Source organism: Sinocyclocheilus rhinocerous, unplaced genomic scaffold (assembly GCF_001515625.1).
Source record: "Sinocyclocheilus rhinocerous isolate Xijiao unplaced genomic scaffold, SAMN03320098_v1.1 scaffold2740, whole genome shotgun sequence".
NCBI classification, from domain to species: Eukaryota; Metazoa; Chordata; class Actinopteri; order Cypriniformes; family Cyprinidae; genus Sinocyclocheilus; species Sinocyclocheilus rhinocerous.
Genome location: NW_015658750.1, coordinates 192,828 through 213,405, shown reverse-complemented (window position 1 = coordinate 213,405; position 20,578 = coordinate 192,828). Strand labels below are relative to the sequence as shown.

At 35.9% G+C, this 20,578-nt stretch overlaps 2 protein-coding genes and 1 pseudogene across 3 annotated transcripts; all 3 read left to right on the top strand.

The window, feature by feature from the left end:
• The first annotated feature begins 4,424 nt into the window (after window positions 1-4,424).
• On the top strand, window positions 4,425-5,456 carry LOC107722884 (GTPase IMAP family member 7-like; annotated as a pseudogene).
• A 1,591-nt stretch (window positions 5,457-7,047) lies between these two features.
• On the top strand, window positions 7,048-15,437 carry LOC107722891 (E3 ubiquitin-protein ligase TRIM39-like). The gene is made up of 7 exons (XM_016531383.1): window positions 7,048-7,119; window positions 8,677-8,972; window positions 9,653-9,736; window positions 11,463-11,687; window positions 12,759-12,900; window positions 14,654-14,680; window positions 14,787-15,437. Exons 2-7 carry the CDS (start codon window positions 8,679-8,681, stop codon window positions 15,329-15,331), a joined length of 1,317 nt encoding a protein of 438 aa, XP_016386869.1. The 5' UTR covers window positions 7,048-7,119; window positions 8,677-8,678; the 3' UTR covers window positions 15,332-15,437.
• A 453-nt stretch (window positions 15,438-15,890) lies between these two features.
• On the top strand, window positions 15,891-20,578 carry LOC107722888 (claudin-4-like). 2 transcript variants are annotated; one of them, XM_016531381.1, is made up of 2 exons: window positions 15,891-16,767; window positions 19,435-20,578. In XM_016531381.1, the coding sequence occupies exon 2, from the start codon at window positions 19,595-19,597 to the stop codon at window positions 20,243-20,245; it is 651 nt and encodes a 216-aa protein (XP_016386867.1). In that variant the 5' UTR covers window positions 15,891-16,767; window positions 19,435-19,594; the 3' UTR covers window positions 20,246-20,578. The 2 variants fall into 2 exon arrangements, with proteins under 2 accessions (XP_016386867.1, XP_016386868.1); XM_016531382.1 differs by lacking the exon at window positions 15,891-16,767 and adding an exon at window positions 19,328-19,352.

The following is a 20,578-nucleotide window of genomic DNA, read 5'->3' as shown; positions in this document are numbered from 1 at the left end:
GACTGGGGTTTGTGGCTGGAGCCGCCATGGGAATGATCGTGGGCTCTGTGGAAGGGCCAGCAGGAATGGTGGTGGGAGGGGCTGTGGGTGGTGTCGTGGGCGGGGCTTCGGGTGTTGCTGCACAGCTGGCCATTGAACACGTGGATGACAGAGTGGGATCACATCCAGCCAGTTTTAATACAGCTTTTGTTAATCGCTTCTATCGGGCACCTCCAGTCTGAATGCGGCGAGGAACAGAAAGGGAGATGTTTCATGAAACGCAACACCTCCAAAAGCTTTGAATAGGACAAGAAAAAGCACTATAAAAGTAGTTCATTATGTGATATATTCCAAGTCTTTTCAAGTCAAATACAAATTTTTTTGTTTATTCACTGCATAATTACAGAAATGTATTCAAAGATAATCTTCCCCTCAATTGCTGTTCTCAAATATCATTCTCCATTCTACATATTTGAACTGGTGTGTTGTGCACCGTTGTGGCCCCAATTTTTTTTTTCTTTTTTAAAAGCTGACCAGGCTTGCCAGGTCTGTGTAACAAAACCAGCCCAATTGGTTCTCAAAACTAGCCCAATTGCGTTCCAGCGAAAACTATATTACCCATGGTTCTGCAGAGAATCTCCACCAATCTAAATAAATAGTTTTATATTTCAGCTTCATTTTTTATTTAATTATGCCATTCACAGTGCTTCGTGGGATTGTAGTTATTTCCCTCACTAAAGCCGTTAAATACAGTCTTGTACCTTTGGATTTTTGTCTAATTTTTAAATACTGTTTTGCTTGAAATAAAAGTTTGTAATGTTGTGATTCATGGCTTATACTGCTTTAACAAAGACTTTAAAAAAATCTCTATGGGAAAAATAAGTGGAAAATTCTTCCGGAACCAGCACTGCAGAAAAAGTTGGTGGACATGAATGTATATGGCATCTTTTCTTCTGTATTGTGACATACATTAATGCAGAAAACATGGACTTGGGCTACTTTTATACTGTTACCGCGGGTTGTTTTTTAGTCCACTTGTTGAAACGAAACCCCCATGCCTCGGAACACTATTTCTATCGAGGTGAATTTTGATAGCCAATTACCCTGGAACATGACTGGGCTAGTTTTGTTTGTGATTGGGCTAGTTTTGAGTACCAATTGGCCTGGTTTTGTTACTGGCAACCCTGGCAACAACATATGCATGGATCAAAAGACCTATAACATGCATTTAGAAAACAAATAGTGTTAATTATCAATTCATGCAGACTTTAAGTTGGAATCAAAAGAATTAACATCAAATATATATATATATATATATATATCATCTTTAAAGAATACAGTCCTCATGGAATTAAATAATTTTATTTACAGAGCGAACTCTTGCCACCTCTGAGAAGAAAAAAAAGCATCTGCATTAATCAATGAAAAAACAAATGGTGCTGTGTTAATCTCTAGATGTAGTTTTTAGAGTACATTACAAATATTACTCTCCAGAGAATTCCATAAAAGAGAAAAATAACATGTCTTGCACAAAAACGTTTTTATAGTATTTCAACACACCCATTGGGACACAGGAACTTGCATGACAGTATATAACTACTTTAGAAGTCATTTAACTTGTGTTATGGCAGGTGTGATTTATATGGGGGCGAAAAGTCTCAGACCACAAGACACCATTTTGAATTTTTCTAATTTATTATCTTTTTTTATTATTATTACACGTTAAAATAGCAATTTACTGAAAAGTTTGATTGCTAAATTGTATTGGATTGTATGTATTCTATAATGTATTATGTGGTTTGTCCTATATTTTTGCTTAGATTTTTCTGAAGATGTTATCAAGCACTTTTTTGTTTTAAATAAAAATTATCTTGCATTTATAGCTGCCATGCTCTAGTGTTTTTCAAGTGTGACAGTAGCAGATATACATAAGGCGACCTCATTTTGAATTAATATTTTGAACCACATTAGGGCTGTGCACAGACATTTTGAGGGGCAAACCAAAACAACCCAAACCCCCACCCACCCCTGACTTATTACAAATATACCCTCCCCAACTTGAAGTCATCACATTATCCCATACACTGCATACTGGTCCTCTAAAATGCTTTGCTGATGGTGTCAAACAGTAACAGGATGACCCCCTTTTAAGTTCCCCTCTTACAAATAGGCTATAATAATAAATTTTTTAGAGTATACACTTATATTACTGTGTTATGCTAGACGCATCATGACACACATTGTGAAGACTATTCTGCTCAGTTTGAAGGAAATGTGTTATATAAATGTGTAAATCTTAAAAATGATGAAAATGCTGTTTGAATGTGTATTTGCAGAATTTTGTTTTTGAAGTGTCACTGCACTACACTTGTTTTACTAAAATTACATTTCTCCAAAACTGTATTTAAAAAAGTTAGGCTATAGAAACAAATTAAGTTATTTCACTCAAAGTGTAAGTGACTTTAAAGGCAGCAGGCGGCAGTCATTAGAAATAGCAACATGAAGGCCTACAGTAAGCTACTTTCACTTTCACGCATTCTGCCTTTTCTCCAGACGACTTTTGTCGCACTTTCATCAACCTGTACTTTGGTGAAAACCACAGGAAATAGTTAGGATATGTACACATCTATTTGAGTATTGTTATGTGTTGAGAAAATAGGCTATTTGAGAAAGCGTCCATCATGCAAATTCAAAAGTTCACTCAGTGACTGTTATAATTCGATAAAACATGGATTAGTAAATAATTGTTATGGAGGTTACACTTTATTTCGATAGTCCACTTTAGACATTCTACTAACTATAAGTAACTTTGTAACTACATGTCAACTACATGTCAACTAATTCTCATTAATTTGCAACTACATGTCTACTAACTCTCAGAGTAGACTGTTAGGGTAGGTTTAGTGTTAGTAGAATAAGTTGACAAAGAAAGTGTTAGAAGATATTAAGCAGACAGTCTACTAATACTCTACTAGCTGCTAGTTGACATGTAGTTGCAAAGTTACTTACGGTTAATAGAATGTCTAAAGTGGACTATCGAAATAAAGTGTTACCGTTATGGATATTGGTTGCGAATTAATTAACGCAAATGCTGCACTTTTTAGTGCACTTCGTGACAGAATGTCGTTTTCATTAATAAACTTTTGCCTTAGCAACTGCATTAAGAACAGTCAATGCTAAATTATTATTGAACACATGGAATAGTGACCCGGATTTTCAAAAATCAAACTTTTGAAAAGAGCTTTTGACTCGAAAATACATACTATTAAAACGAAAGCAGTTGAGAAAGACAAGCGGTCCAAACCAATCAAATGTCAGAAAACAATCACGTCAGAAAGAGGGATCCTGCTTGTTGCTGGAGCGTTTTATTTGTTGCCATTTACTAACCTGCAAACTTACTTTTTTGGAGAAACACCTAGGTGTCCTAAAAAACTACAACCTTATGCTCTTTTCAGGTTCTATATTGTAATGATTACTTATTATTTTTTGCTTATTCTTACCTTCTTATTTTCCACTTGACATACATAGACCAAAATTTGGTCTCATATGCTAGATCTAGCATAGCCTATTAGAGAGTGATTTATTTGTATAATATTTCATTTCTGATTTATTACACAATTTATGTAAAGTAGGCAGTACACAAGTACTGTGAAATACTACATAATAAAATTGAATCTGTGTGCTTAACATTTGCTGCATTATTTTTTAGTGGGATGCTGCTGGTTTGGCCTTCAGAGTGAAGGTTTCAGTGAGTGAATCATTGATTACACTGCATGGCAAATATTTATTTATTATTATTTTGAAATAAAATTACTATATTTAGTTCATATTAATAGTGTACATGCTTTGGGATGGTTCTGTATTGTTTTAATGGTACAGTAAGCATAAAACGTAACATGAAAATTATGTCATCATTTACTCACCCTCATTAGTTTATTTTAAAAGTTTTTAATTTCTTTGTTTTATTGTTGTGATCATTTTTTTTTCCTTTTATGTAAAGCACTTTGAATTACCATTGTGTATGAAATGTGCTATATAAATAAACTTGCCTTGCCTCATGTCGTTCCAAACATATGACTTTGTTCTGCTAAACCTAAAAGAAGGTACTATTATAGTTTTTATTAATATTTTGAATTAGTTCTTATTTTTATTTTTATTTTTCTGTGTTCTGTTTTGTTTTGTCATTTTTATTAGTCTTAGTTTTTTAATATATTTATATAATTTTTTTATTCATTTTATTTCAGTTTTAGTTATTTTATTACATTGAAAATGAGAAATACTGGCAACTAGCAGAAATAAAATAATTTTACCTTTTTAATATTTTATTCCAGTTCAGTTCAGGTTTTTTATCTATATATAAATGTTATTTGTTTCTGAAAATGTATTTTTCTTTAATAGGATAGCATATCCTGAATTCTTCAACTGCTGTCAGTGTTATTCTTAAGATGGCATCAGTCAAGGGGAAAATACAGAGAAGAGCAAGCTTAGACAGTCCACCTAACAGTGAGTTGACAAACAAACCAGAACATTTGAGCAATTACGGTTAACATGATTAACAATGAAAGATAATCTAATTTCATCTCACAGTGAGCAGAGAAACACCACTGAGGATGGTGGTCTTCGGCAAATCAAGTCGTGATCAGATCTCAGGTCTGTGATGGGGCCAGACGCCTTTACCAGAGATGAAGTTCAGGGGTTGTGCAGGAGAAAACCATAACCCTAGTCAACACACCATATCTTCAGGAAAATGACATGCCGGACAGTATACTTCATAAGGAGCTCAGGAAGGCGGTTTGTTTCTCATGTCCAAGTCCTCATGCTGTGGTGTTTGTTGTAGACCCATTTCACTTGACCTCTGACACTATGGACATTCTGAAGCCTATGGTACACTACTTTGGGGAACGTGTATTGAAGTACAAATTGATTGTTTTATACTATAAGAGAGACATGAAAAGAATACGAGCTTTAGAGAGCTTGCTGAGAATTGTGGCCAGAACTACATCTTCTTTAATGAAGAAGTTAACCAGACAGACGGTAGCCAGACACAAACATTGCTCACCAAGGTGGATGAGATGGTCTCGGAGCATGGAATGTTTTCAAACGTGGAATTTAAAGATGCTGAAAAAAGAATTCAGATAGAGGAGCGTTTCATCAAAAAATCAAAGGAGATGTTGAAGGCGCTGGAGAACCAACATTGAGGAGAAGCACTTGCCAGTGAGATTCTGAAGTATGAAGAAAAGATACAGCTGGAGTGCAGAGAGAAAGCAGAGTTGATTGTTGCAGACAAGCTTGGCTTCACAGTTAGAATTGTCGATTATGCTGTTGCAGTGGGAAAAGGAGCGTTTGTAGGTGCGCTTCTGGGATTTGCAGTAGGATATGAAGGTATGGCAGTGGGAGCTGCGTTTGGTGCTGGTCTTGGAGGTGCAGCTAATGCAGCATGGAGCTACATTTACAAATCCTTGACAGATGCCCACTGAGGGGCTCCCATAGAGGTGTGCAGTATTGACAAAAATGATATCTCAATATTTTTTTGTGATTTTTTGATAATGATAATTAAACAATATTTTGCTTAATGTGTTTTTGTACTGACTGGTTTAGGCCTCTCATGGATAAATAAACATGACATTAAAACTGTAGGTGGCGGCAAGTCCCATAATGAATTATTAGTAAGTGATTCATTGAATCATTCATTCAAACGATTTGTTCAAAATTAATTTAGAAATTAAGCAAGTGGCTGTCTTTATGAATGGATTTTTGAATCACTGACTCAAATGTTTAGTTAAAAAACAGATCCATTCAGGAACTAAACGCTGCAGTGTTGCTCTGAGATGCACAAATGTTCTGCTTTGGCTTTGTTTGGAATTATTTTCATTGGTGAAACTGCCGAAACATACATTTTTTTGTGAACTGTTGTATAAAGTTAATAGCCACTTCAGTGATCGCGCTCACGGGCTAATATTCATGAAAACGGCACTCTTGCTTGCTTGATTTTATATCATATCTTATGAATATAAATAACAACCCATACAGGGATATATTTTGCACTCCTAACTTGAATAATAGGAGCATTTTTACTGCACTCTAATAGACTGCATCACACAGTGAATGCTTTTGGACTTTCAAAATGTGTTTTTGTTTGTTTGTTTTTGCAGAGTGCGTAACATACTCGATAATGTCAGCTCACATTTCGTTAAAACAATAATTATGATATTAGACGATAAATATTGCACACCCCTACCTCCCACATGCATGATGCATTTAAAAGCTGAATTGGTTGGCTTTAAACATTGTCTGGAAGTAAGAAAGGTAAGGATTTTTTTTTTTTTTTTGAATGCACAATGATAAAATGAGGGTTTCTGTGGATGAAGTAGTCACTACATTTGCCAATGTTTGTCAAAGATTGTTTTGTCATAGCCTTGTGGGCAGCTACTGAGTTTCAGTGACAGCTTGAGGTCCCATCCTGATCCTTTTGCCTTTTTAAAAAATCTCTACTTTTTTTGCCACTCATTAGCAAAGCACAAACTATAAAAACATATTTTAACTTAATTTGAATATAAAAATAGTAGAGCTATTTGGAAATCATGAGTAATTGTCAAACACTCGTAAAACTATGAAAGTGTTCTGACCCAATAATCTTTACAGCTGCCACATCTGACTGTGATGGCTATATAGCCATTATTTTGTAATCAAAACAGAATTATTGCTGGTCTTTGACAATAATTGCAAGTCACTTTAATGATTTTTATTGATATTTGATATCGTCCTTTGTCTAGGGCGTTTCCAAACTTTTGGAGGGCACTGTGTGAATATATATATTATTTTTTATTCATTTTAAACTGTAAATATGTTTGAATAAGAGATTGTATATGATATGTTTATTTGTGAAAAATATAAACTATTCAGTTTTACAAAATTTGTGGTATAAAGTTGTACATTTGATATTTTGTTTAAATTAAAATAATACCATTTACTGCAACACTTTAAAGCTATTTGAGTCTATTTATGATCTGCTAAGCTATGTGACTCAGTGTCCGGCTCCTCCCCTTGCTGAAAACACTCCTGTGTACTTTATGGTCTAGTTCACTTTATGAAACTCACCATAGGAGACGTGAACGACTCTCTTTATCTGCTGAAGTACAGGTAAGATCCAATGAGATTACCATTAACTATTGGCCTGTAATTTTAAATGTTAGTTCACAATGTAAAGGGCAACAGGTACAATACAGCTTTTTAAAAAGATTATACAAAGAAGTGGTAAATATTTGGATTATGTAATTGTATAATACAATTACATTTTGAAATGCACAGTTAATTTTTAAGTTTGACCAATTACTAAATGTTTATAGCTGCCATTTCAAAAACATGTCTGGAAATCTGTCCCGAAACCTGCTAGATAAATATTTAGATTTGTCCTGATGACGACATGAGGTTTCTGGTTGAACTTGTTCTTCTCCAAACTACACGCTCAACAGAGGCCTCTGAAGATCCCCATTACACTCAATGGAATGCTACACAAACCCATTATATAAGTGTTTGGAAATATTTACATAGACACAATAGCTCAAGCTTTCCTCTGTAAATGATGGTAGTTGCAGAAAGTCAAGTTAGCCTATAAAGAGTGCAGCATAATGTGTGTTTTTTTTTACCCTGGTGTGTTAAAAAAGTCTGACAAGAATTTTCCAGTCTCTTATAGTTAATGTGTTTCCATCCAACATCAGACCATCACTACTAACTTATTCATGGTTACTGGGGCAAAACAGGCTATACAAATAGCCATATTTTGTGCACCACACATTTATTAAATTACATGAAGTTGTGAACTTATACACTGAACTTATACAGGGTTTATGCAGGTCTTAAAAAGTCTTAATTTGCAGATTGAGGATTTAAAAGGTCTTAAAGCAGAAGTCGTGAATTCGTAAAGTCATGGCTTTAAGTATTTCATGCATTACAATAAAAATTAATTTCTTCCTCAATATTTTTTCTTGTTTTCCAGTAAAAATATCAAAACATCCTTAAATTAAGATGTGTTTACTTGAGATGCAAAATATATATGAAATCCTGTTTTCTTCTTAATACAATTAAGTGAATTAAGGGAGCCGAGGTATGCAAGCCGTATTTAAAAAAATGTTTTATTTGGTCAAATTAATTAAAAAGTAATGTAGATCAGCTGGAAGTTGTATTTTTAAGTGTTGCTAATACAACTCATTGACATTTACATGTAGGGGTCATATTGATGTATTGTGTTCCCTTCAATTTATTCATTAAATTTTCTTTACTTGGTCTTAAAAGTTATTTATACAATCTTAAATTTACTTTCATAAATCCTGCAGAAAACCTTTTATAAAAGAGGAGAATTTTTAAATTAACCCCTTTATTCTTGTCAGTACATGTTATGCTTTCGAACACTAAATTTGATACATTTTATTTGATACATTCATTTGATACATGGTATATTTATGTGCACATTTGGTACTGTCCATGCATCATCCATCATGGAATATTCAACAAATAATTTCAGAGCAATTTCAAAGTGGAAATGTTGCTATTTTCAAAAGCAGGAAAAGACAAGGATAAAAATAGTTTGACATGCCTTACGACAGTGTTTTTAAAAGGGTCGTAATTAAATGTGATTTGCAATACAGCATAGTACTTTCAGGTTTATTCTGAAGGTCTTGTGACATTGTGATTTCTCAGGGATGGAATCTTCCATCAGTCTCCTGTCCGAGAAGCATTTCTTGTGCTCTCTGTGTGAGGAGATCTTCAGCAACCCAGTGACAACGCCCTGTGGACACAGCTTTTGTAAAGCATGTCTCCGTGTTTACTGGAGCCGCAGCGGGTCAGACGAGTGTCCTCTCTGTAGGAGGGACTTTGTCTCCAGACCCCACATCAGTGTAAACCGCATACTGGCAGATGTCACTGAAAACTACAGGAAGACACGTTTGGCTGCTAAATCCAAGTTCTTCAGTATGGATGAACTTCAAGATGAACCTGTGAGTTCTTTCATTTAAAAAACATAAATGTGTACTACCATTATACTACATATTTTCTAAAGAACTGTCTTAACCAAGGCTACATTTAGTCACTCAAATAATACAGTTTTAAATAACTATTTTCTATTTGAATATATTTTAAATATTAATTTATCTCTGAGTCAAAGCTGAATTTTATTTTTAGCATCATTACTCCAGTCTTCAGTGTCACATGATCCTTCAGAAATCATTCTGATATACTGATATAATCAAATTCTGATTTGCTGATCAAGAAACATTTCTTGCTTTATCAATGTTGAAAACAGTTGTGCTGCTTAATATTTTTGTAAAAAAAAATGTGATACATTTTTCTCAGGATTCTGTAAGTTGCTTTAGATAAAAGCATCTGCTAAATTAATAAATGTAAATGTAAAGACCAGCATGTATTTGACAGTCTTTACTGTCACTTTTGATCAATGTAATGCTTCGTTGCTACTGAAGAGAATTAAATTTTTTTTTTTTTTTTTTTTTTAAATAAAACCGACCCCAAACTTTTGAACGGTACAGTAAAGAATCAGTCAAACTCCACTACACAAAGTAAATTAAGTGGTTTTTAATGATTAACACAACATTCCTTAAACAAACAAAAAAAAATATTTAAAATGTTGTGGTTTTGTTCTTCACTCATGCACTACAAACAGAAGGATGCAGGAGAGGTGGAGCAAATGATTCAGGGAAGATTGAGAAAGATTGAAAAACTTCAGAATTCCTTAAAGCTCCTAAAGGTATGTGACCGATTGCGACCCATTGAATAAAACCATGACCGCAAATAATATTTCAATAAATAATGAGCAAATGTTTTATGTTGGGGTGCATTATTCCTTTAAACTTGCTGCATTTACAATATTATATAATATACAATATTATAATCATATTATCACATCATATGATCGTCTGTTAATTTTAGGTGATTTTAATATTCACGTTTGCTGTCCTGAAAAGCCCATGGTTGCTGAGTTTATCCATGTTTTAGATTCTTTTGGTTTTATTCAGCATGTTGATAAGGCTACACATGTACTTGGCCACACCCTGGACCTTATCATGTCTTATGGGTTTTCCATTGATAACATAAACATTGAAGATGCTTGCTTTTCAGATCATAAGCCCATTGTATTTAATGTCACCCTATCTAGCTTTTTGAGTACTATAAAAACTACAGGTTTTTATTCTCGTTGCATCAACTCTCTCACTGCTAATCAGTTTTCAGATATGTATCATAGTAATGAAGTGTCCACAGCAATTTCAGTTGCTGCTGAACATTCCTCAAGTCCAGATGATCTAATTTCTCTCTTTAACTCTTCTTGTTCAGATATCCTGGATTTTATAGCTCCCCTGAAATATAAATGTCCAAAATTTAAATCACAACCATGGCTGGATGACTCCACTCGTTCGCTTAGACAGATTTGTCGAAAAGCAGAGCGGCGATGGAAAAAAGATCATCTTACGGTCTCTGTTGACATTTTTAAAGAATCCCTGGAGAACTTTCAGAAGGCAGCAAAAATAGCTAGAGCTAAATACTTTTCTGATATTATCAATAAACATTCTCATACCCCTAAAATCTTATTTAGCACTATAAATTCAATAATTAATCCTCGCATCTCATATGAAGTTGAACAATCACCAGATATTTGTGAGAGATTTTTGAGATTTTTTTATTGAAAAGATTGCTGGCATTCAATCTTCATTTGCTCCTCTTTGTTCTAGCTCTTTGGTCGACTGTTCAGTTTCTTCAGCTACCTTGTGCAGCTTTCAGCCGGTGTCTCTCTCTGAGTTAAGGGAATTAGTGATGCAGACGAAATCTTCAAATTCAACTTATGATGCTGTTCCCTCTGACTTTTTTAAAGTTGCTTTTGATACAATTGGTCCTAGTATTCAAGTAATTATTAATTCTTGCTTAGTTTCTGGCACTGTCCCTGCGTTTTTGAAGCATGCAGTTGTCCAGCCATTGCTTAAAAAACCCAATGCCGATATTAATTGCTTGAATAACTATCGTCCTATTTCAAAACTCCCATTTCTTTCAAAAGTTCTGGAAAGAGTTGTCCTGTCACAATTACTTCCTTTTTTAAAATCAACTCATATACTTGAACCTTTTCAATCAGGTTTCACTACCCACCACAGTACTGAAACAGCTTTGTTAAAAGTGATGAATGATTTGCTACTGTCGGTTGATTCTGGTGATAATGCAGTTTTGGTTTTATTGGATCTTAGTGCTGCCTTTGATACAGTTGATCATAATATCCTTCTGTCACGCCTTGAACATTGGGTGGACATAAAGGGTACAGCACTTAACTGGTTTGAGTCGTATCTGAAATCCAGGTCATTTTCAGTGTATGTTGGCCAGTTTATCTTGAATTTTAAATGTGCTCTATAAATAAAACTTACTTACTTACTTACTTACTTACAATTACAATAGGCTATTTCTGAAAGAAAACCTGTTCTTCCTCCAAACAGAGCACATGTCTCCGAGAGGTTCAGGAAAGTCAAAGGGTGTTTTCTTCTCTGTTGAGCACCTTAGAAAAGAGCCATAAACTGGTAGTGGCAGCAGTTGAGCAGAAACAAAAAGAGGCGGAGAAAAGAGTTGAAAGGCTTGTAAAAGACCTGGATAAAGAAATCCTTGAACTGGAAAATGGACACACCAACCCTGAGCACTTGGATGACAAGGAGCGTCTTAAAAAGGTAACCACATCTAATTTCTCTTTTGATAACACAGTGAATCAACATTTTATAAAAGTTTTGTTTCGCTTTTATTATTGATGTTTCTTTATGAAGATTGACATGCTGAATATGAAAATCACATTACTTTTTGTGTATCATTGACAGTGCATAAAAACAAACAAACAAACAAAAAAAATGTTGATAACTCATACAAGCTAATCTGCTATTACTTATGCATACAAATTATGATACATACTTAGCTAACAACAACAGTTTAGCATAAACAGTTACCAAAAGTGAGTCGTCCAAAACTTCAGAAGGGTACGTTGGATGATTTTTGTCTTTTTTGACTAGGCCCACAATGTTCTGTAATGTTCCAGAAAGCAGCAGAATATTCCAGAAACTTCTTGAATGTTCCCATCTTTGCAAAAGCAAAATATCTTTAAAAAACATGCAAAATTAGTACAAAAACTTATCTGTACTATACCAATGTTTCATACTTAATGTTAGAAGTTCTCAAATTGATCTGTCCTAAATATTATGTTACGTATTGTAAAGTATTGATCTCCCCAAAGTGAAAATTCAGTAATTATTTAATCACCTTCATGTTGTTCAAAATTTGTATGTTCTATTTTTTTTTTCAGTGCTACATGAAGTATTTTTTTAAGAATCTTTACACAGCTCCTTCCACACAACTAGTGAAGTCTGTTCCGAAAAGGCTCAGAAAGAGCCAATGAGCACAATAAAAGTAGTCAATATGACTTGTGCGTTATATTCAAAGTCTTCCGAAGTCATGCAATAGCTATAAGTAAAGAACAGATTCAAATTTATGTTGTTCTTATTTGAAAATCTTCCCTTTTGCCGTATTCTAATGACTGATTCTCCATCCTGTAACTTGGCACATCACATTTGGTTTTGAAGTCAACACAATGCCTGTAGGATGTATTAAATATCAGACTGAAAAAATAACAGCATACAGATTTGGAACAACATAAGGGCAAGCAAATAATGACATCATTTTTATTTTGGGTGAAGTTTTCCTTTTAGCAAGTATTGCATAGTATAGAATAAATGACATATTTTCATCTACAGAGCTTCAGTGATATACCGCGAGCAATGAGAGACTGGTCTAAATTCACACTGGAGACTGATCCTTGTGTTGGCTTCACCGAGCAGGCTGTGGTGGACTTCATGGATACAGTCACGATGGAAGCTAAAAGACTTTCTAAAGCTGGTATGACTGCATGATTAAAATAACACTACAGTATATGCTTCAGTATTTCATACTGTCCTCAGTTTGTCCTTCTGCTTTTAGTAGGCTACATATTTTATCATCATATGTATGCTTTCTTTAGCATTTAAAACATTAATGCCATGTTCTGGGGTCAAAAGCTGTACAATTTTAATGTATGACCACATTTTTCTTCAGATAACATAAATGGTGATGATACATCCACACCAGTAGGTGGCAGAATAAAGTCCAAGACCGTTGTGGTATTTGGCAGTGAAATAACAGATTTGTTCATGTTTCAAAAGTAAACAAATTTACTATATACAGTGCTGGGTATTAACTGCGTACATGTAATCTAGATTATGTAATCAGACTGCAAAAATTAAGTACTTGTAATCAGATTATATTACATTTTAAAATGCTTATAATGAGATTACAGTTACTTTTTTGTTGATTACATGATTACATTTTATTCACACACACATTTTATAATTCACCCCAGTTCATTTTTTCTTTTAAATTTTCCCTTCTAAATGAACATACCACTTATTCATGAGACTACTTGAAGTTACTAAACACTGCTGATGCATAGCTGTGAAATAGGATATGTCTTCATCATATACAGTGATCTTCACTAATTATTAATATTGGAAGCCTGGACAAAAATATTTCAAGCCTGGAAGACGTTGGCCATGTAATGTGGACTTCATGGATACAGTCACGATGGAAGCTAAAAGACTTTCTAAAGCTGGTATGACTGCATGATTAAAATAACACTACAGTATATGCTTCAGTATTTCATACTGTCCTCAGTTTGTCCTTCTGCTTTTAGTAGGCTACATATTTTATCATCATATGTATGCTTTCTTTAGCATTTAAAACATTAATGCCATGTTCTGGGGTCAAAAGCTGTACAATTTTAATGTATGACCACATTTTTCTTCAGATAACATAAATGGTGATGATACATCCACACCAGTAGGTGGCAGAATAAAGTCCAAGACCATTGTGGTATTTGGCAGTGAAATAACAGATTTGTTCATGTTTCAAAAATAAACAAATTTACTATATACAGTGCTGGGTATTAACTGCGTACATGTATCTAGATTATGTAATCAGACTGCAAAAATTAAGTACTTGTAATCAGATTATATTACATTTTAAAATGCTTATAATGAGATTACAGTTACTTTTTTGTTGATTACATGATTACATTTTATTCACACACACATTTTATAATTCACCCCAGTTCATTTTTTCTTTTAAATTTTCCCTTCTAAATGAACATACCACTTATTCATGAGACTACTTGAAGTTACTAAACACTGCTGATGCATAGCTGTGAAATAGGATATGTCTTCATCATATACAGTGATCTTCACTAATTATTAATATTGGAAGCCTGGACAAAAATATTTCAAGCCTGGAAGACGTTGGCCATGTAATCATGTTTATTAATGTTTTATGATTTCATTAATTATTAGTTTTGTACACAGTAATCAAATAATCACAATAATCACTCCATGTGATAAACAAGTTAGGTCAATAGATCTAAAAGTAATCAAAAAGTCAATCAAAAAGTATATATTGTACGGTACATATACATTTTTCTGCCATTGGAGAAAAATGTGGTGTAGTTAGCAGAAGCTAACTGATTAAGCTAACTCGCTAAACCATGATCTTTGAGAGCAACTTAAATAACACAGCATCATTTTGTATGCCATTGATGTTTCAAATGCAATTTGCTATTTTTCAGAACTGAAGAGACTGCAGAAGTACTCAGGTGTGTCTTCATTGTACATTTATAGATGTTTTTTTATATATATAGAATTTGTTTTCTGTCATTGTTTCATTGTTTTGCAAAGCTAATCATCCATCTTCCTTTTCAGTTGATGTAAATCTGAATCCTCGGACAGCTCACACTTACCTCTACATCTCTGAGGACAGGAAGGAGGTTAGACATGCGAATAAACGTCAAGAAGTCCCAGAAAACCCCAAAAGGTTTGACCGTGTGGCAAACGTAATGTCCAAGGAAGCCTTTAGCTATGGAAGACACCTTTGGGAAGTGGAGGTTGGAGACAAGACTGACTGGGATCTGGGAGTAGCCAAACAATCTGTCAACAGAAAGGGAAAATTCACAATATGTCCAGCCAACGGCTTCTGGGTGCTTAGCTTAAAGAATGGCACCCAGTTCACTGCCAACACATTCCCTCCAACTTTCTTCAGCCTCAGTCACAAACCTAAAAGAGTGTCTATTTACCTGGACTATGAGGAGGGACGTGTGTCTTTCTATTGTTTGGATACCGGGACTCATATCTACACTTTCAAAGATGCTTTCACAGATAAGCTCCACCCCATCTTCAGCCCGGGACGACCCCATGGGGAAAAGAACACTGCTCCCCTTATCATCAGCAGTAGCTGCTGCAGCATCTGAAACAATATGCTAGCTCTTACAGTTCTTTCACTTTCTTTACCATTGCCATTATAGGATGCAATTAATTGTATTATTATTATCATTACAAAAATTACTTTTTATTTATTACTGGTGCTTGCTAAAACCTTATTTTTTGATGTGACTAACATACTAAAGCACATGTAAAGTACTTGATTATAATTTTAACTTATCTGTGTTTTTTGATATTACACTTAAAGTTAATATAATTTAAATTGCAGCGTTGCCTTTGTCATTATGAATGTGTAATTATAAATTAATTTAAATACCATGACTTTCAATAGAAATCACATAGTTCACCATTATTGATGGTCACGTTTGGCAGTACACTTTAACCATATTTCAAATACAATAATTATGAAATTACATACAGTATAAAGCTACGCTTAAGTCCTACATAAGTGGGTAAGCTAAATGCATTTAATATACATTTAAACTATAATAAATGATAATTTAATTGTAAGTAACAATAATTTAAAAGTTAAAAGTAATTTAATTTGATTTGCAATTAAGTATATTCTTTTAAGGTATATTATTTCCATAATAAGTACCATTTTAAATTTATTCTAAAGTGTACTTCCTTTTCATAGGGGACCACATAGCAACATGCTAAGAAACACTCAGATCACTTTAGCAACACACAACATCGCAGCAGCATCATGGCGGTGAAATGTAGTTATCATTACAATTTATATAGGTTATGATAATCAAATTATGATGATTCATTTTTTATTTAAATTAACAAAATCCAATCTTTTGAAAATGTAGAAGATTCTAATCCAAAATTCCACAATTGTACTTTTATGTATGTATTTATTTATTTATTCCTTAAATGTTATTTGTAACTTTACACATATGCCATTGTCATGAGACATGAATGTAAGACTTTAACATATTGTACTCACTCTGTGAACTTTTATGAAAGTGAAATGAATGAAAGGTAGTAAGAAACGACGGAGTTCACTTCAAGGAACAAGAAGGCAATGGATGAAAAAGAGGACTAGATGGATGGGTTGGGGATGGAGGAGAGCGAGGGCGAGAGAACAGCGAGTCATTGTGCTGGTACACCAGGCACTGGGAGACACACTCAAGACACATTAACGCATTCACACACTGACACAAACGCGCACATAAGCGCATGCTTCTGCCCACCGCTACACAGACCCGAGCTGGTATCCCAGAGGGCAGCACTTCACTCCTGTCCTTGCCTCTGAATCTTACAACCCAAGTGACATTCACTCTAGCTGAGCCTCTTCAGAGGTCTGAATCTGTAGGTTTCACCTCCATCACAGGTTTATGGCATTTCGGGTCAAGCTCTGTATCCAGATCGAAGGTAGCCAAAGCAAGAAGTTGGAGGATTAGCAGATGAGTGACTGTGGAAGGAGTTAAACTTCAGAGACTTTGTTGTCGTCCATCAGGTAACAACAATTTCAGTAATTTATTATGGAAATCAGAAGTATGGTTCAGCAAATAACTTGATATGTTACTAAAAGAACTAACAATTTTGTCTAGGCTGTTTTTAAACGTAAGGTTCACGATTGAGACTAAATGCTTGTGCAGCACTGTTACAGCAGCATTCAGAATTGACATAAACAGACTCAGGTCTACGTGGCCCACTCTGAATGTTTCAAAGAAAGCTTCTTGTGTCCAGAGGCTCCTCATGTTTTTCTGAGATAATCCACTCACCCCACCAGGCGTAGCTCTACACCCACCGCAGTGTGAAAAGAACCCATTCTCTCGGATGTATAGTGAATCCAGTAATGCTCACTGTACATAACAGTGCCCAAATATTTATGTATAAAACCACATGAATATTGAATAAAGGAATGTTCTGGGTTACAAGTTAAGCTGCATAAACAGCATTACCACAGAAATGTATTAAAAACAGCATGGTATGATACAATAGAAGCACATAGGACCAGGTATTAAACAATAAAATAAACACAGTTTCAGTAATATTGCCAAGTACGGTGGGTTTACACTGCAAGATTTAAGTGCTAATTTTCACATGTTAATGGATTAGTGACAAAAGCCTGAAGTCGAAAGCAAATGGGTGCTTGTTCACATGACGATCTGAAAAATTTACATTGCAGATGCCCAAGAGATATTTAGCAGCTTTAATATCTAGACTTGTCTGTGACTCCAAATCCTGCCAAGTGAAATGTGTTTTGACTGGAAAAGACCTCAGCAATGACAGACAGTTGTGTAGAGTGAAACCAACAGCAATCCAACGACTTTGAAAGTTGTATAGTGCATGGGCAGCATTAGACATTACACTTGTTAACATGTGACTAGTGTGATGAATCACTGACCTTATCTTATAATCTTTCTGTAATCTAATCTCTCATCTTTAATGTCATAACCACGTAATACCACTAAACCTGACAAACAACACACGCATTAATACCAGAAAGTGGCTTTTTACCTGGACCAAAAAGATATTCTACTCACAGGATGATCTCTGGAATGGATAACCAGAAGTTTGTCCGCTTAAAAAGGTCGATTTAGGCAACTGTACAGCTCACATATGTTTACTGAGTAACACATATGTACATTAACAAAAACATGAGCTTTACTTTTCTGACTTAAACCTTCTTTAACACTGGTTGTTGTGACCACAGGTTTTGCCTATTTTAAAACCAATTGAAATTATCTAAAAAAAATAAAAAATAAAAAGGTACCTTTAGGGGTACAATAGCTTGTCACTGGGATATTCCCCTGAAAAGGACATCTTTGTGCCTTATCTATAGGGTCTTTCGCACCGCGGGAACCTTTTCATAGTACCAGAACTAATTGTGGAACTACCCACTTTTTGGCGTTTTCGCACCGCCGGAACTGGGTGCGATTTTAGTACCGGACTGCCTTTTTCGAGAACCAAATTAGCTCCTACTCCGGAGCAGGGTCTAACCAGCACAACTGGTACTAATCGTGACGTAAGTAGACATTGATTGGCCAAACGCGTACGAAAACGCCCTCACCCGCCTTGATTTAAAACGCCGTGTAAACATTGTGTCAACTTATTTCGCAAGTATGGAGAACAGCGATAGATGGACGGACGCTGAAGTGCAGGCACTTGTAGCAAATGTAGCACTGCCAGTTGTCGTTGGAGATTCTTAGTCCTCCTTTCCGTTCTTTCAATCGCTTTACGTATACGTCGACTTTCCATGTCCATTATTGTGAAACCCGCGAGACACAACAAAAACACAGCTCCAATCACAGCGTCCTCCATCCTCCTGTTGTTAATGATGTTCTTCTTTGTTTCTGTTGTTGAATGCCGCGCACAAATGACGATGCTGTCGACCGGCTTACGTCACTTCTTAGTACACACTCTCGGTGCGAATGCAACCCTTTAAATGGTACTGGGAAATAGTTCGCGCAAAATCGTTCCAGTACTTTAGTACTGTACATTTAGTTCTGGAACTAAAGCGGTGCGAAAGGCCCTTATCCCTAAACAGTTATAGTAGTACCTCATAGGTACTCTAAGGTACTTAAATGCACCTTATAGAAGTAGATAAGGTATAAAGTTGGCCCTTTGAGGGTACTACCCCAATGACAAGCAATTTTGCACATTTTCTTGCAGCATATGCCACAAATGCTGTCGATAGAGCTTAACCCATGGGTGTCCTGAGTGCTCCTGTAGGGCCAGCTTCCAAAAAAAAACTTATTTCGAACCCTAGTCAAACACTGGTGTGTTTTGGCAGGTTGTAACTAAATTCTACAGGACATTGGCCCTCCAGGAGCAGGATTGGTAACACCTGGCATAACTTGAGCCCAGAACTTCTCTTTAAGACAGGTGTGCTCCTGGAGGGCCATGTTCCTGAGTTTAGCTCCAACACACCTGCTTGGAAGTTTACAGTGATCCTGAAGACCTTGATTAGCTGGATCAGGTGTGTTTAATTACAACTTTGCTGGATGGTGGCCGTCCAGGAGCAGGATTCTACATGACTGGTTTAAGGCCATTCATATTTTAGAAACATTTGGAAGAGTCAAGAATTCAAGTCCTGTCAGTGTGTGTTTTTTGGAGTTTGTATACTGTAACAACATACTATAACTTTCTGTAACTTATACGCATTCATTTGTTCCAGTCTTTAGGTCCACTTGTCAGTCTACTCTCTTCATTTATTGGAACTCACTTTGGAAAGACTTTGTCTTCGCAATTCTCACTGGCGTTGAAGTCTATCGAAGGCTTCTGTCTGTGCTATCCATTGGACTCTTCCAAGTGATCATTCTTGGAAAAGATTCCCCATGGCAACTACCGGCATGCAGCTGTTTGGCCTGGTCCTGTCCATCATGGGCTGGGTGGGTGGGTTCCTGGTGTGCACCCTGCCCATGTGGAGGGTCACCGCCTTCATCGGAAACAACATTGTTACGGCGCAGATCACATGGGAGGGCCTGTGGATGAATTGCATTTGGCAAAGTACAGGGGAGATTCAGTGCAAGGTCTATGACAGCCTGCTGGCTCTTCCTAGTGACATGAAGGCCGCCCGGGGTCTGACGGTTCTCGCTTTGCTCATCTGCACCTTGGCGCTCACGCTGGGTGTTCTGGGTGTTAAGTGTACCGAGTGCGTGGGCCTCCCAAGCCTCAAGGCGCGCTTGGCCCGTGTGTCCGGTGTGCTCTTTGTCATCGCGGGGTTCCTCATCCTTGTACCTGTCTGCTGGACGGCCCATTCTATCATCAGGGATTTCTATGACCCCTATGTGGCGGCCCCTCACAAGCGTGAGCTTGGCCCCGCACTCTACCTGGGCTGGGGGGGTTCGGCTCTGCTTTTGATCGGTGGATCGCTCCTCTACGCAGGGTCCAATCCCCCTGGGATTCCCTCTTCTCCTACATTTAGCAGTGGCGAGAGCAGCCCACGTCGAGCGGGTGGACCAGCCCAGGTCAAGGGTTATGTTTAATGGCCAGCATCGACACACCAGTCCCCAAAAGCCTTCTCTGCTAGAGTTTCCCATTGTGATAGATTCAAGTTAATTTTAATCTATTTTTTATCATTCAGAATATTTCTGTAGTGTGATAGAGGTATGAATAGAAATGTGAAATCAAGTTTCCTTGCCACCTCTAATGTCCACTTATAAGTCTGTCTTTCTTTGTGTTTGTCTATTATGTTATTCAATAATAAAACCTTAAATCCTTTATAGTGTCATCTCATGAATTTTTTGGAGATCTGTCTGTTTATTCAGATTGATGATGTCACTCATGTTACTTAAAGGGATAGTTCACAAAAAAATTTA